This window comes from Lates calcarifer, linkage group LG3 (genome assembly GCF_001640805.2).
Source record: "Lates calcarifer isolate ASB-BC8 linkage group LG3, TLL_Latcal_v3, whole genome shotgun sequence".
Taxonomy (NCBI): Eukaryota; Metazoa; Chordata; class Actinopteri; family Centropomidae; genus Lates; species Lates calcarifer.
This window is the reverse complement of record NC_066835.1, coordinates 3,076,737-3,093,191: the sequence shown is the minus strand read 5'-3', so window position 1 is coordinate 3,093,191 and position 16,455 is coordinate 3,076,737. Positions and strand designations below refer to the sequence as shown.

The 16,455-nt window shown below is 41.7% G+C and overlaps 1 protein-coding gene across 6 annotated transcripts in view; it reads right to left on the bottom strand.

The window, feature by feature from the left end:
* Positions 1-362: 362 nt before the first annotated feature.
* The window catches only part of phactr4a (phosphatase and actin regulator 4a), a 30,671-nt gene continuing 14,578 nt past the window's right edge, over positions 363-16,455 (bottom strand). For 5 of the 6 annotated variants that reach the window (XM_018701259.2, XM_018701261.2, XM_018701258.2 and 2 more), the window contains 13 exons: positions 16,178-16,348; positions 16,003-16,083; positions 14,641-15,906; positions 12,242-12,616; positions 9,047-9,178; positions 7,951-8,527; positions 6,569-6,804; positions 4,735-4,906; positions 4,400-4,455; positions 2,650-2,711; positions 2,398-2,535; positions 1,821-1,897; positions 363-1,646 (listed from right to left, as the gene is read on the bottom strand). In XM_018701259.2, coding sequence (XP_018556775.1) covers positions 1,631-1,646; positions 1,821-1,897; positions 2,398-2,535; positions 2,650-2,711; positions 4,400-4,455; positions 4,735-4,906; positions 6,569-6,804; positions 7,951-8,527; positions 9,047-9,178; positions 12,242-12,616; positions 14,641-15,906; positions 16,003-16,083; positions 16,178-16,348 — 3,359 coding nt within the window. In that variant the 3' untranslated portion in view covers positions 363-1,630. The remainder of the gene's footprint in view (positions 1,647-1,820; positions 1,898-2,397; positions 2,536-2,649; positions 2,712-4,399; positions 4,456-4,734; positions 4,907-6,568; positions 6,805-7,950; positions 8,528-9,046; positions 9,179-12,241; positions 12,617-14,640; positions 15,907-16,002; positions 16,084-16,177; positions 16,349-16,455) is intronic. The other variant, XM_018701262.2, reaches the window with a different exon arrangement.

Below are 16,455 nucleotides of genomic sequence, written 5' to 3'. Positions count from 1 at the left end.
ATAAAGGAACTAACATGTTTGTTGAGAGAAATGTCAGTTGCACTTAACTGAAGCAAGCTACTCTTCAATTAAGGACAGTAAACCACACAGGTCCAGGTGTCTGTGAGGGAAAAAATGACTTTAATCATGAGTTTCTTTATCTTAGACCACATTATTGGATTTAGGCACTGAGATGGTGGTGACTGGTTTGTCAATTTATGGAACACTGCCCCCATCTGGTCATTTGAAAAGTCCATATGCTTAATGTATCATTCACTCCAAACCACCCTTACATATTCAGTCTCGCTCCCCAGCAGACAGAAGTATCAAAATAATGAATATTGAGCAGACTAGCTGTTAGAGACTGGAATAATCACACTATGTTGAAATGAAAATCACAGATTCTTTTAATTTCAGAGTGGATTGTTCCTTTATACAGTGTGGTTGCAAAAAGTTTAAAGATCTCTGTATCAAAAGAAAGGAAAAGAAAAAAGAAATTTTGTACCGTTACTACTCGGAAATAACATTTGAGAAATACTTTACAATTAAAACATGTCAGCATTACTGTAGATATACAATATAAAGTTAATCAAATCTACATATTGATCTATACAATTGCAGCCATCTATTGACCTGCATATATAAAGTACCATAAAACAGGCAGGAAAATAAAAATATGTACATTTTCCTGCTTGAATAATTCAATTCAATTATAAACAAAAAATTTGAGGTTCAAAACTTTAAATTTTCTATACACCCAATTAAGGAACATAAGGTGCCTTATTAGAAGATAATTTAGTGATATGTGCTCCATGAGTTTAATCATTTAAATGATCAAGACAATACAGTAAAATGCACACATTGGGAGAGTAGGTTGGAGTCAGTGCTCTGAGGGTCTACACACAGAGCTGAGCTGTTGATTCAGATGGAGCAAAGACTGAGGTTTAAATAAGAAACACGCTGCTGTACCAACATCTTTCACATGTTGTTTACATTTGTCTACATTTTAAATTACTTGTGTGTTAGATCACATGAGGAGTAAGGCTGGTGCTGAGTGGCACCTATGGACAGACACCTGTAGTACCAAATATGCACATATAAACAGTGTTTAGACAGACCAGGTTCATTCAGTGGTAACACCATCAGTGCTAACAGTAACTATATCTCTTTATGTGCACAGTCCTCCTGTTGTGCAAGGAAGGGAGAAATCATATCATGAAGGCAGGTAAAGGCATGGTGAGAATGGTTTCTCCTGAGGGAGACATGATAACCCTCCAGGAGTTACCCTTTCAGTTCAATCTGACTCTGTTTGAGTCCCCAGCAGTGGGATAGAGGAGCGACTCCTCACTCTTTTAGTGTTGGCACCGGGCGCCAAACAAACTCCTCCTGTCCTGAATTCCACAGTCTTAAGAACCAGAGTATGTTTGAGAACCAGCTGTGGTTGAACTGATTGTGGCTTCTTCCGCTTTGGTTCCAGTTTGTCAGTGAACAGTGGCATTTTCAGCTGGAGCAGGTTAGCAGGCAGTCAGTTAAAAAAAAAAAAAAAAAAAGAACGAACCAAGTGGACCACATGTTCAGTTCTTAGTGGGGAGAGGGCCTTGTGCTGTCTCTCTACTCCTGGTCTAAGTGCTTTACTGGTCAGCACGGACAGCTAAGGCCGATGGAACCTGGAGGATAGAGAGGGAAAGGGTCAGGGGGTCATTCTAGATGTTTCAGTGCTGCAAAAAACAGTAAATCTTCAAAAGAGAAAACTGAAATAATGAAATATTGATGAGTCTGAATAAACTTAGAAAAAAACAGTTGAGGTGAATTATTGATGTGGTGCTGTTCACAAGCCTGACCTGGTATAGATCCTGCTTTCTTCATGCACCTCCATCTCTGAACTCTTGAATTCATTGAGCTCCTTGCGGATGGCAGCCTGAGAGGAGACATGAAAGAAACAGCACTTCAGCGGGAATGGCTTTATCCGTTTATGGCGAGGCACAAAGGAAGAAAGGAAATGTGTGATCAAAGCTCTGTTTCCCAGATCATATTTCTCTGTTGGTATACCAGACAAACTCAAAATGGCGGCTTGTTTTACCTTCTAAAGCAAATTCAACACTACTTGAAAATATACATTTATTTCTGTCCCTGCATATTTTTCATGCTTCACTGGACCAGGTAATTCACTTGGTAAAACTCAACCCAGTCATTAAACAGCATCTGTATTGCATTCCTGGGATTCCTCCTTAATACTGAATCTGCTTGGAATGCAAATCCTCTCCGAGTTGACAAAAGTAAAAAAACATCGCTGTTAAAAATGCACAGGGCTTAGGCTCCCTCTTGCTAAGGAGCTCTAAGCTACAAGAGCCCAGTAAAGAGGGGTGTAGAGTGTGTGTGTGTGTCTTATGTTGTAGGTGAGGATGTGTTGAGTCTTACCTTGTCAGCAGGAGTGAGCTTAGTCCACGGTTTATCAGCTCGTCGGTCATAGTCGTGGGCGTGGGTGCACTCGACGTATTCATGGAAACGCAGGATCTTCCTCGCCTGGAGTTCGGCCACTGTGGGTCTCTGAGACAGCTGATGGCAGAAGGAACAGGAGTATTTAAGTCAGGTTTCTCGTTCATAATAGTAATGATGACAACCCAGATATATTGTCAAATGTATGATACAGTTACTGAGCTGCATCCTGACCTTTCTGGTGAGCCTCCGTTTGATCTCACATCTCTCTAACCGTCGATCGGCTTCGTTCTTGGCTGCAGGAGGAAAAGACATTCCATGAGCGAGGGGAAACACTGCGGCCAGTCAGTTACATTTCATCTGAGCTGCTGTCGGCACGCTGCGGTAACGGGAATCTTTAATCACTGCCCCGCTCGGCACAAGGCGCTGCATTGTTTTAGTGCAAGTGCAAAGCGCCGTCTTGGCCCAGTCATTTGAGGACAAGCGAGACACAGTGTGATGGTATGAATCCTGGATCAAAACGTGTTGACAGATTCTGAGAAGTATTATGTTCATACCTGGTTATGGGATCCAAGTTGACTGAGTTTTACTACACTCAGTCTGCTGGTACACTGCTAAAAATCTTCATGTCTTGTATGTATATTGTTGCTTTTTACAAAGTGGTCTGATTCATTTTCACAGGCTTTTTACAAATGAACTCAGAGGAGTAAACAAGAAGTTATCCTGCATCCACTGACAGCAGCTCATGCAGCACTAATGCTTCCCTAGTGAAAGTAAATAGCATTATTAATAGTATTAGATCATATGTTACAAAGACTGACAAAAAAAAGAATAGAGACAGGAAGTGGAAGCTTTTGTACAACAATAAAACTGTGGGATCACAATGTCACATACTTGGACTTAACAGGCTGCCAAACTACCTGAAGTACACAGACATAATATACGACAGGTTCAACAGCTTTTAGCTGTCACATCAAAGAAAATCCCTGCACTCACATGCTTGTGTGGATACCTGTTACCATAGTTACTAAATGATTTACTGAGTCGAATCGGTGGCGTCCTTACACAGCCATCGTGGCACTTGGCCAATCCTGACAGCTGCACTTTTCTCAGCACATATTGGTCATTAACTCATTAATCACACATATGATCACTGGCGGTGATACTTTATCTCAATCACTGTCATCAATGTCAGGGAGGTGTTCAATAGTTTAGTTTATAGCACCAATATAAAACACAGGGAAAGTGGTTGTAGCTAAATCTGGTACAATGCATCTTTGCCCTTGTATGAGGCTAATGCGCCTCAGGAAAAAAGGATAAACGACAAGATCATACACGCAGGGAAGTGATGAAAGGAGAGAACATGGCAAATGCATAATAAATAAAAAACAATAATACATCTCATCATACAAGAGTCATTAAAATGAGATTACAATGTGTATTTGACCATAATTTAACTGTTAGACTGGACTGAAAATCTGAAATCATACACAGTCTAATAGAATATTAGATGGCTATTTTCCCATGTGCACTTTACCATATCACATACATTTTACATGAAACATGAATTACATGTATGTCTCCTCTGAAGTAAGCATGAGGTACGCACGTTCTGACTGCACATTCTTCTTTATAAATACAATTTAATGTGTGGGTGTGTATGGTTTGTCATGTCCACACGGTTTATATATCTGATCCCTGAGTTTCTCTATTATTCTAAATCAGACACAATATCTTAATAACCTGACCTCAGCACCAACATTGTACAAACTGCTGTGTGTTCAGTGACTATCAATGTGCATGAGGCAACGAAGGGAAAAAAACCCACATATTAGCCAGTGGACGAATGACTAACAGAATATAGAGCTCAGCAAAGATGAGAAAAATGAAAAGTGTGCTTTTTGACCTTGTGGAGCTGAGGAATCGAACACTAATAAACCCACCTGGATAAAGACATGAATAATAGATAGAAGGAGAGTCTTACCTTGAAGAATGTTCCTCTGCTCCAGCTCTTCTGCTGTCGGTCTCTGACTCAGCCGCCTGTAGATGGACAACACTATTGATTAACCATTTTAAAGGCTGATATGGATCATTCTGAGAAAGACATGCTTTCTCTTGAGAAGTTCAGTTGACAAATTAAAGGTATGAGTGTGTTATCATTGGGGGGATGGAGAGCCTGTCAAACTGCATGAATTACAGTATAAATAATGGTTGTAATCAGTCTAGCTGTATGACAGCCATTATATCAGATGGATGATACTGACGTGCCACATACAGTATCATGTACACTGGTCAGCTGATAGATGGAAGTGCTTTTACCGTGTCAGTGTGGTGCTGATCTTGTTCCTCACTGCCACCCACTGCTCCCTGTTCTGCCAACTCATGTTGTCGTGGTTCTCCTGAGCGTCCCTCTCCTCTCTCTCTTGTCTCTCCTGTCTCTCCAACTTCAGGGCTAAAGTGTCCTTCCTCTTCACACGACTCGCCAGCCCACCTGTTACACACATAACACATATATTTACACATACAGGCTTGCTAGAGCATGGTGGACATGCTTTTAGTGTTGCTACATTAGAGGGAAAATCCATACTTTCTCTAATGTATTGCTATTAGTGTACTTGCTTATACTGTGTTAGTGTTTCTATGATGTTAAATCAGATCCAGTGTGCCGTTTTAAGTGTTCACTACTCTGTTGAGAGCTTCTTAACTTCAGCTGCCTGTGGTGCTGAAGATGACACTGAATACAGTGCAGCTTTAATAATCAGCTCATCTTCAATAATCACATTAAAATACATGAATCACAAACAACATAAAGGAATGTTTTATACTTGGACTTTCAGTATGAAAACATAGTACAGTATGTGCAGTGCAGTAAACAGTCCAGAACTGACCCTGTGTAATTTAACAAAAAACAATAAATGTTTATTGATTTAGCTGCTGCTGGAGGCAGACATTACTCTTCAGCTTATATTAAACCTAAAATCCAGCAGTGACAGTCATCCAAATTATGGACATCATCTACTATGAATGTCAAGTACGTCATAATTTCTGTATTAGACCAATAAGTATTTGGCAAGCAATATACCAGTGGTGGGAGAAGAATTCAGATCTTTAGATCTCAAAGCCCTGCTTAAGTAAACATATGGAAGTATTACCTGCAAAATCTACCTACAGTATAAAAGTAAAAGTACTCATTATGGGCTCTGTCAGTGTATATTTTATAAGTTACTCTACTGGATTTTTATTATTATTCATGCATAAACATGCAAACAGCATTTAAATTAAACTGTGGTAGAGCTAATTCATCTTACCATAAATTTAATCTCCTACAAGTGAGCAGCAGATTCTCATTAATCTACCATTACTTGTATCAGTGTCTTCAGTTACAGAGCTTTTGGGAAACACCTGCCTCAGAGAAATTTAATAAGCCTCAACTAATTATTATTCTTATGAAAATATATGAAATATATGCATCACAAATCCTCAGAGCCCAGTCCTCAAGAGTTTATTTGGCCTGACCAACAGTCCATAACCCAAAGTTACTTACATTTGTTTTTATAATGACTAAGTGAAGCAGTACTTAAAAACACTGCACTCCACACAGACCTGAGAAGATCTTCTTACAGAACATGAATGTGGAAAACAAAGAGACACTCCCAAGTATAAGAATATGCAATACAGTATATTCAAAGCTTTATTCTTTAATTAACTCTGAAAAAAGGGTCAAACCTGGAAGGTTCTTTTTGACAATAACCATGCATGTTAAATGTAATTTTTATACATTCTTTTTGTTTAGTATTCTCTTTTGTATCTTGCTCTACTTAATAGAGCCTGGACAGCCTTTTTATTCCCTGTGACCAATTTTGCCATCTTCAAGAGCACCATAAAGCCTCACCAGTCTGACTCAAATGAGCTTTGATGAAACACAGAGGATCTAAAGCTTGTAAAGTTGTAAAGTTTAAAGCTTACATTTTTAAGAGTAGGGATAAAATGTAATTTAGCTGGTTTCATGTGAAATAGACACTTATTTTCTCCACTTGTTTGAAGGCATTTCCTTATTGGTTGGTTAAGAGGTAGTTTTAACCACAGCAGCTATACCAACCGTCTCCTGTACTACCTTAATGTAGCAGTATAAGAAAACCGATACGATACGTACTTGGAGGGCCTTCCTCGTCATCGTCGTCATCATCGTCGTCTCTGTACAGGATGGGGCCATCAGAGTCAGACTCCTCCTCACTGTCCCCAGGGCCTCCGCCCTCATGGATGACGCTCACCCTGGGGTCTCCAACCAAACCCCTCCTGCTGCGTGGCTCCAGGTCAGGCTGGCGGGAAGGTCTCTGTGAGTGAAGCTTCCGCATCTCCTCCTCCATGTCAAAGTCATCGTCCTCTGGCCTGAACAGAAACACAGCAGCTGTTACAGTGCTGAAGAAGCTCAGAGCCTCAGATTCAGTTATTTTTCCATTATGTCTAAGGACAAGAACAAACTGTAACCACTTTGTGCCCTGATGTTCTTATCTGCTATGCAGCCAAGTACTATTAGGCACAGCTGATGGAAATTTTCAACTCTTCTATTCTCTCAGGGATTAAAGTTAAATAGTTTACTTAAGAGATTAACAGGGTACAGTTTTATAGACTCTGATGTGGCTGACTGAAGAATGCTGCTCTGCTGCTCGTAGCCTTGGAGCAACACTGTCTTTAAGTCAGCCACACAGGAGACAATGGACTGATGTTTTTTTTTTCCTTAAATATAAAAATGCATACTCTGGCCATTTAGTATTGCAATTCCATGATGGGAACTAGTGAGAGACAGATAAAAGAAAAGAATGGTCAAATTGTAGCAGCAGAGCCCTAAAATTTTACCAGTGACTTAAACACAGCAAGTCTAGTCTCTTAGATTCAGTTACAAATCTTACTACCAAAAGTAAACAGTCAAAAAGGTCTACACTCTGATTTACTCAAGAAACACATGCTCTAAAGCAGACGTGCAGGAGATTGCAAATTTAACAAATCATAACTTGAAGCTTTTCTACCTCCAGTAACAAGGGAGTGTACTGAATTACAATCGTGCTTTGTCCACTGCTAGAGCAGCATATTTCTCTTGCTGAGTCAGTGACAATAAACACAAGCCTAGATTCTTTTTGGCACTGTAGCCAGTCTTACTGAAAAGCAGCTGTCTCGTTACTGCTCACTCTTTACAGATTGTGATATCTTAGACCTTTTCTACAGTAATATAGAGGAGATTAGACAAAATCAGTTCCCCATCTTCAGGCTCTTCTGTAGAATCAGTTTAGACATATCGCTGTCTGGTGTTGGCCTCTAAACCTACTTAATGCTTCCTTTACCTGCTACCAGCTAAGCTGAAATATCTCTGGTCAGGTCTGGGACCTACAGTGCTGAATATTGTCAATTAATCACAATATTCACTTAAAACTGACAACCAAAAAAAGGCAAACTAAAGAGCTACTCCCAGTTATCAACTCTCAAAGCAGTGATGTTTTGTTAAGTAAGCATGTAATGCACAGTATATGGAACACTTACAGCCTGAGAGGTTCGATGGTGACCGGGAGAGAATGCCTTGAGTTACCCCCCGCCTCGACAAGGAAATCTGGAGGGGATTCAAACAGTAATGAGTGGGCCCTCTGGGAGCCGTCAGGGTTGGGCTGAGTTGGGCCGGGGCTGGCAAGAGCCCTCTGGATGAGGATGTGCAGGGGGATGGCTGGAGGCTGGCTGGGAGGCTCAGTGGTCGGGCTGGGAGGATCCGTTTGCACAGTGGGCACAGGTCCAGAGGAGGTGGCGCTGGGCGGCTGGAGCGACTGAACCCTGGGAGGAGATGGAGGTATGTGGGACGGCGGTGAAAGCAAAGGGTCAGCGGAGGTCTGAGGAGCCGTTGCATTTGTTTTGTCCTCACTGCTTTCTCCTCTGAGGACAGCAGGGGGCGCAGATACAGGGGCAGGAGCTGGGTCAGTGGCAGCAGACTCTGGGACCTGACTCGGAGGGGAAGGATCCACAGAGTGGCGCTTGGTTACGGGGGTCATTCTTTTTGGTGGGGTCGGTGGAGAGCGCTTAGCAGGTGCTGGCACTACGATGATACCGCTGCCAGGCTGAGAAAGCTCCGCTGTGAATAAACCAGCCAACAACAATAATCAGTACTTGTCACATAGAATGATGGTCACAAACATAACCTGTGATCAAAATGTGAAGATGACATTCACTCTGTAAAAGGGTGGAGTTAGTTTTGTTAACAAAAATAAGCACAAATGTGAATATGTCAACAAGACACAGAGAATAACATGGTCCTGTTGCTACTGAACTCAGTCAGTAAAAGGCAACACACACATTAACAGACAACCATATCAGCCAAACAGTCTTTAATGAACATCCACTGGGGTCAACAAACACATTCAATCATTCCAGCACACTAGATGTCCATCCAGTTTCCATGCAGTGTTTTCTTGGCAGAATTTAGAGTAAGTTAGTTGAGCTGAAAACATCTCCAATGGCTGCAATTCACATGCAATGAGGTACTGGTGTTAAAATGGAAGTGAGGTGTCCCATATGCTTTGAAGCTGGTGGATCTATACCACCACTCAGCAGGCTTTACAGATGGATTGAGATCCGGTGCCCTGCCGGGTACCTGAGCAGGTCCCTGCAGCCCTGTGCCGCAGGTACACAGGCAGAGAGAGGTAGAGGCCGAGCTCACTCTGACGTCTCCAGCTGGTCCAGTAACAAGGCTGCCTGGCCCTAGAGCCCCTGTTCAATGAGGAAGCTGGCAAAAATGAGTGGAGATGTCAGGGATGGAGCTGGGTTTATATTCCAAGCTGGGAGATAAATACAAGAGGGTGGTTTTGGATACTATCTGTCTTGGCTTTACACTGTCCAGAGGCAGAGTATACATCCATCCTTGGATGATAAACAACTGCTGTGAAGAAATAAGCTCTGAGCACAAGATAAGAAATACTTTTGTGAATTCCCTTGATTACACAAAGTCACACTGTAGTGCGGTACTTCCCACTGACACATAGTTTCATTAGAATCTTCAAAACTGATTACAGGGGAAGCCCACTTTAAGTTTTATTTAGCTGATTCCTCCCTATTAGGCTGATATTAGCTTATTGCAGATATACTATGGGATCCATATCAGGATTGTGTGTGTGCGCATACTAAAAAACTTACTATCAACCGATGTATCATCTGATATTTTAAATCTCAATCAGGCTATAATGTGTGTTTTGTATTTAGCAGAGCCTTAACAACCACTCATGAGAAAACATGTATATACATGCACAAAAAATTTCCACAGTCTAATACACTGCAACAGAGAGTCTCTGCTCACAGTTCATTACCAAAATAATTTAATAATGTAGTACATATAGACACTTCACCTAAGAAATGGTAGTGGAATTTGTTACTGCCACAGACAGTGTTCCGCATAGACAGTGGTACGATATGCTGTAAACAAGAGCAGCTGTGGCATGCTACGACAAAGGATATGAAACACCAAATGCCAGAGCCAAAGCCAAATGCTAAGGGAATCAGTTTCTATCTACCTTCCAGAGAAGTGCTGGTATTGCATAAATTGTGCAAAGACAAGCCAGTGCGTGTTCCCTCCCCACAGACTGGTGGCTGTACACACAAAGTGCACACTAGCAACCTGTTGGAAAACACCTACACAGCAACGAACCACACAATCACAGAGGTAATCACCTCATGCTTAGATTGCAGTCAATACCTAACAGCCTTGAAAATGTGCCATGTGGATGTTCTGTTTTTATTTCAGAAATATAAAGCTGGTGGAAAAGCAGCAGCACACTGACCACGTTTACTTGAACAGAAAATAAATTGTAGCAGTGTATAACTGTTACTGCACAGAATATTTTATCAGTAGCAGGAACATGAGGGTATTATTCTTCATTCTCAGTTAGTTATCAAACACACTGTGTAATGGTAATGCACTGTAACATCTAAAAAGCTATCTGAGCAGTGCAGGGAGTAAACTGACTGAACTGAATTTGTTGAAAAGCATCAACACAAAGCACGTATGAGATGCATCAGCACATCTGCATTTTGGTTTGTTTTTTAGACAAACTGTACTAAAATCTTGCTCCACCACCTACAGTATGTCTCACATCTTTAAGCCACACATCAACCACAGATGATTAAGTCTGTCAAAAAAACAAATCACTACGGCCACGTCACAATAAACAATAAGTAACATCGGCATCTTTTAATAGGTGTGGGCACTAACCTGCACACCCAACATACCATGTTAATCCCAGCCTTAACTGACACCTCACAACAGTAGTTGTTTGAATAAAAGAGCCTTTGATCTACAGGAATATTTCAGTCTGGAAAAATGACCTTCATGAAGTGAGGCTACAAATATGCTGCTGTCATGCACCTGCATCCTGTTGTACCAACTCAGTGTAAGTTTGATCTTGGCAGAGTAAACCCTGTGTGCTATGTTGTAACTCATTAGTTTTACACTTAATTAACAACTGGTCAGTTGCAAAGCCTTTGCTACAACTTAACAAAGTCAACTGTAATAAAAACATGTTTCATTCAGTCCAGCATTCATGAAAAAGGGATTAAAAAAACAGTTCATAACGACAGAGGAAGTCACTACCTCATGCTTTGTGGAACTGTTCTGTGATATAACTTTTATGGAAAAAATATCAAGTTATCAAGAATCAAATACACACATTATGTTTGAGTCTTATGTCAGTCCTTAGGTTGGCCCTTAGAGAATGGAGTTGTGCTATTATTTAAAAGATAATTAGATTCATTAATTGGAGCAACATCATATCAGATGTTGTACTTAAAAAGAAGCATATGTAACAAATGTATGTTATCTTTATAGTCAAGTCAGTTAGGTTTGTGTTGGCCTTTGGATTGCATAGATGTGGACAAATGGATTGTACTGTGGGTTACTGAATTGTAATCTGGGTACATTATAGAAAAACTGAGCAACATCTCCATAATGGCATAATTTAAAATAGAGAGAATGAAAAGAAATGTTATTCCTTATGTGCATTTGTTTGTTTTGAATCACTTCACACACATTTTATGCGATTGTAATTTGTTATCTTGGCGCTGTATTTAAATAACAGAAATAATAATTCAACAACAATTTATTGATTGCTTCTGGTTGTACTTTGATGTTTTTACTGATGTGAAGAGGACTGTATTAAATAAATGAATATGCTCATGAATGATAAAAAAAAATATCTAAGCTTCTCCTACAAACAGGTGGTGTTGTTGGCAGATATTCACAACATAAAGTCACACTCTGCCCTCTTCTATTCCAACCTGTACAGCACAATACTGAGCGTACATATCCATGTCCTCATAATTATAAAGAGATGTAGTATTACACAGGCAATGAGTTCCCTGTTAAAACATTGAAGAAAAACTTTTATCATTAGTCCCTCCAATCCTTCTCACAGTGACAACAGGTACTAGACGGTGTGAATTTTAAGTTCTATTTTGACAATGTTTTAACCAACTTGTGTGGTGCAACCTGTTTTCAATTATAGTCTAAGCTAAACATATAACAAAAGGCTGCTATCTCTCAAGTGTCAGAGTCAGAGCATGCAATACATTTACACAGCTTATGCAAAACACTATAACAGCATTTTTTGCTTGACAGCAGAATGGCAAGGGGTCTGTGGCTCTCTGTGGGGATGACTGTTGAAGTACAGTATTTGATATGCAATGTGGTTCAGCACAGTGTTTCCAGTCCTGTCCTATAGCCTGATTTACTAACAGTACAAAAAAAATAAAAAGGCTCATTTTATGAGTGCAATTAAACTGCAGATGCTAACAAACTCACCGAGCAGTGCAGGGTTGCTGTTGCGGTTGGTGGGCTTGGGTGGAGGGACAGGAGGCTGCTTGGCATGGGGAGGGACAGGTGGTGGCGTGTCAGAGTCGGCTGAGGAGGGAGCAGTGATGGAGGGTCGAGATGTGTCGTCAACTATTAAGGAGACAGTCCTTGGCGGCCTGGCCACAGCTATGGGAGCAGAGGACGAAGAGGAGGAGGAAGAAGAGGAGGAGGATGAAGATGAGGAGGGGGTTGGACTCCTGCCGGACTCATTGGAAAGAGCAGTGAGGAATTTTGGGGGAAGCAGAGCTTGTTTGGGTGGGGGAGGATCCTGCTGTGACTCTTGAGTTGGATGAGGGTCAGGGGCGAAGCGGACACCAGCAGACTCTACAGAGGGGCACACACACAAACATTAAAGAGAGGTCACAACAACGGTTCTACTGTTATTCTAAGGGTAACTACCTAGAAAGGACACTCGAAAGAGTCATCACATACAGGAAAACACTGAGGAAGAACTGACATGAATCTTAAAAAATAAGCAGATCTTTCAGAGTTCACCCGAGGGCAACTCTGATCAAGGCTCTGTAGTTATTAGAGGATGAGAAGCAACATGAATAACACGATCTTAACTTCACACACAGCTGACATGGAGGAAGATCAAAGAACCTCAGGGGGGTCCTAATGATTTGTTCTTCCCTCTTTTCTTGTTCACCTAAACCCATGTCTCAAAGCCTGATATTTACAGTTTCAGCTTCTTAACTCCTTCTTAACTCAGAGTTACAGTTCAATCATTTACCAAAATGCCTTTACAGCACCATTATGAGTGTTGGTATTTCATCATAGCAAAACACTCACTGTCTATTTACTCAAAAAATGTTTTGAATAAGAGACAGGATGTATGTGTGTCAGCTCACATGTCAGCCTAACACAACAAACATAAGAACAAACAGAGAAAGAACAAACTTAAATGCTTTACCTGCTGACACTAATGAATAATGAATGCTGTGTAATAAACGACATGAATCTCAACTCTGAGGCAAAGGACAGCAGTTTATTTTGGCTAATGCCATCATCATCAACAAGTATTGTGTATTTAAAAGTGGCCCAAGAAGGAGCTTTTGACAACAAATAATGCTGTGTTCTGAACTGAACTCAATTAATCTGTTGTCATTTCTGCTAGTCAAGTACAAATGTCACAACTTCTTTGTATAGTATATTTTACTGACTGACTCAAACTTGAAATGTTGCTTAATATTTTAACATTACCACACTTGATTATCATCACTACACACATCAAAATCAGAAAGACAGGCTAAGCAAGTACTTCAGCTCTGTCTCCCTGTTAGGAAAGCAGATTAGATTCACTCTGAGATTGTCAGCATCAGCACTATACTAAATGAGTCAAACATGAGAATGACACACTGCATATTTATTATAACCACAGTAAGCGTGCTTGCATTCCTTCATTTACTTTGTGAGACATGGAGACAGTGAGGAGGTTAACTCTGGAAATGACTTTGCTACCTAGATCATAAAGCTCCTGGAAGGAAAAAGATTACTGCTCAAATAACACATTTATACCTGAATTAATCCAGTTTGCATTATCTTACTGACTATGATAGAAAGCAGGATTGCTATGTTTGTTCTGAAAATGGATTTGCTATCTCACAAACTATAAATGTGCATTCAGAGGAGAAGAAACTCATAGAAACTTTATTTATTTTGTTTCAAGTTTTCAATACTATCCACAATCGGCACCAGCATCTAAAATATAGAGGAAAACATTATCATACTTTCTGTCTGCCCATGGTTTGTACTGAACTTCCATATCCTCGACATGCATTTACATTTTTGTGGACGTGCACCTGGGCTCTGCTGGTACTTCCAGTGTCTCCATACCATGATCTAGCAGTGTAAATTTGGCTTTGCTGCCTTGAGTCCAGTTTGCACTCCTGATAAATGTCTAATTTTACCAAACGGGAGGGCTTGTATGGTCACATTTTATTGAGAAAAATGACTTCAGATCTCCAATAAATAGGCTTGGAACTGTTGATAAACTTCAGACTTTTTCAGGAGAAACAGAAACACTGATTGTCCTGGGCAAATTTGTTATTCTCTACTAAGTTGGGTCTGCATGATGAGAACAGGAAAAAAACAAGGCCTGATCTGTGTGTCTAATCCAGTTCTCATCTGTGTACACTGCATCACTGTGTCAGAAGGTGTGCCAAGATATTGTGATAACTGTTCTTTATTTCCTTTGATAAACCTGTGATTCATATTCTGATGAACCATCAATTTTCTTACAAGTAATTTCTCAATTATCCCTGCAGCAGCATCACTGGCAGGTTCTAAAGTAGAAAAAACACAGCCAAGAGCACCTCGTATAATGAAACTTAAGGTGGAGATCTTACCTGAGCGCTCTCTGAACTCTGTAGCTGGGGTGTATCTGGGCAGTGTACTCCTCTGGTCAATCTCTGAGGCAGGGCGAGCTTTCCTGTTTTCCTCTGAGGAGCTCTTCTGCAGAGGAGGCCGTAAGTCCATCTCAGAGACAGGCCTGACTATCGGCTTTGAGTCATCTGGCTTTTCTCTCCTCTCCTTGTCCTCCCTCCTCTCCCGCTCATCTCGCCGCTCTCTTTCATTTCTTTTGGCCCAGTCATCCCATTTGTCCCTATCCTCTTTCCTCTCTCTGTCTTCTCGTCGGTCTCGGTCATCTCTTCTATTTCTATCATCTCTTTCTGCACGCATGTCTTTCCTATCTCTGTCCTCTCTGTCATCTCTTCTGTCATCTCTGTTCTCTCTCCTGTCCCTCTCAGCCCGCCGATCCCTGTCGTCTCTCCTGTCTCTGGGGTCCCTCCTGTCTCTGTCATCCAGATCCCTCCTTTCTCTCTCATCCCGATCTCTCCTTTGTCTCTCCTCACGATCTCTGCGCTCCCTCTCATCCCGATCTCTCCTTTCTCTCTCCTCACGATCTCTGCGCTCCCTCTCGTCCCGATCCCTCCTTTCCCTCTCTTCCCGATCCCTCCGTTCCCTGTCGTCCCGATCCCTCCGTTCTCTCTCATCCCGATCCCTCCGTTCCCTCTCGTCCCGATCCCTCCGTTCTCTCTCATCCCGATCCCTCTGTTCTCTCTCCTCACGATCTTTCCTTTCCCTATTGTCTGTCCTGTCATCTCTCCTCTCTCTGTCATCTCTGCATTCTCGCCTGTCTCTGGGGTCTCGATCTGCCCTCCGGTCAACTCCCCCATCCTTTTCCCTTTCCCTTTCCTCTCGCCAGTCCCTTCTGTCCATGTCTTCCCTGTCCTTCCTCCCTCTGTCTTCCCTGTCATCTTTTCCATCTCTCCTCTCCTCTCTCCTCTGGTATCTATCATCTTGAGGAGGCCCTCGGGGTAAAGATCCTCCTCTCTTGTCAACATCTGACGGCAGACGGCTTCGTCTGTCCACATCCACAGAAAGCCGCGCATGAGAGTCCACATCCAGAGGTGCTCGGTTGCTTCGGGAGGCATCAGACGGCACCCTGCTTCGCCGTTCATCTCCCTGAGGCAGCCTGGGGGGATTCACCTTCATGTCAGACTCCCCTCGAGACACTCGCACCCCAAGTTCTGACACCCTGTCCACATCCATTGGCACAGGGTGCCCATTTTTCACTGGTGGAGCTTTAGAGTGGTTCACATCATTGCTCTCTGTCAATGAAAGCACAATCAGAGAAATAAAGATTACAGATAGAGCCAATTCATAAATAGAATACTTTTTGACAAAAACAACTGAGCTCTGCATACCGTTCTCTGGGATGTCCTTTAGAACACCTCTTGCAATCAGCTCTTGGCGACTTTTTCTAACTGAAATCTTTCTTTCCAAAGCTGGAAAAAGTAAAAAAAAAAAATGCATATAGAAACCAAGCATAGAGTAAGGAATACAACAGGTGGAAATAATGACCCCTTGTACCCAGCATACCTATAGATGTTTCGGTGAACTTCTCACTTGGCTTCTTCTTTCTCCATTTCCAGGGTTTGAAGATCCTCCCCATTTTGGAGAACTTGCCTTTGCGTTTGGTTGGAGGTGTTCCCCCACCGGAGTTTCCTTCTTCACCCCCTGTCGTGCTGTGTTGCAGGTCGACCTCATCGTCTGCATGAACATGACATAGTGGCAAATGAGATAATTCATGAACATGGTTTTTGATTGGCAACAGTATTGCAAACAATCAAAAACTACAAACTAGTAGCTGTCTTCAG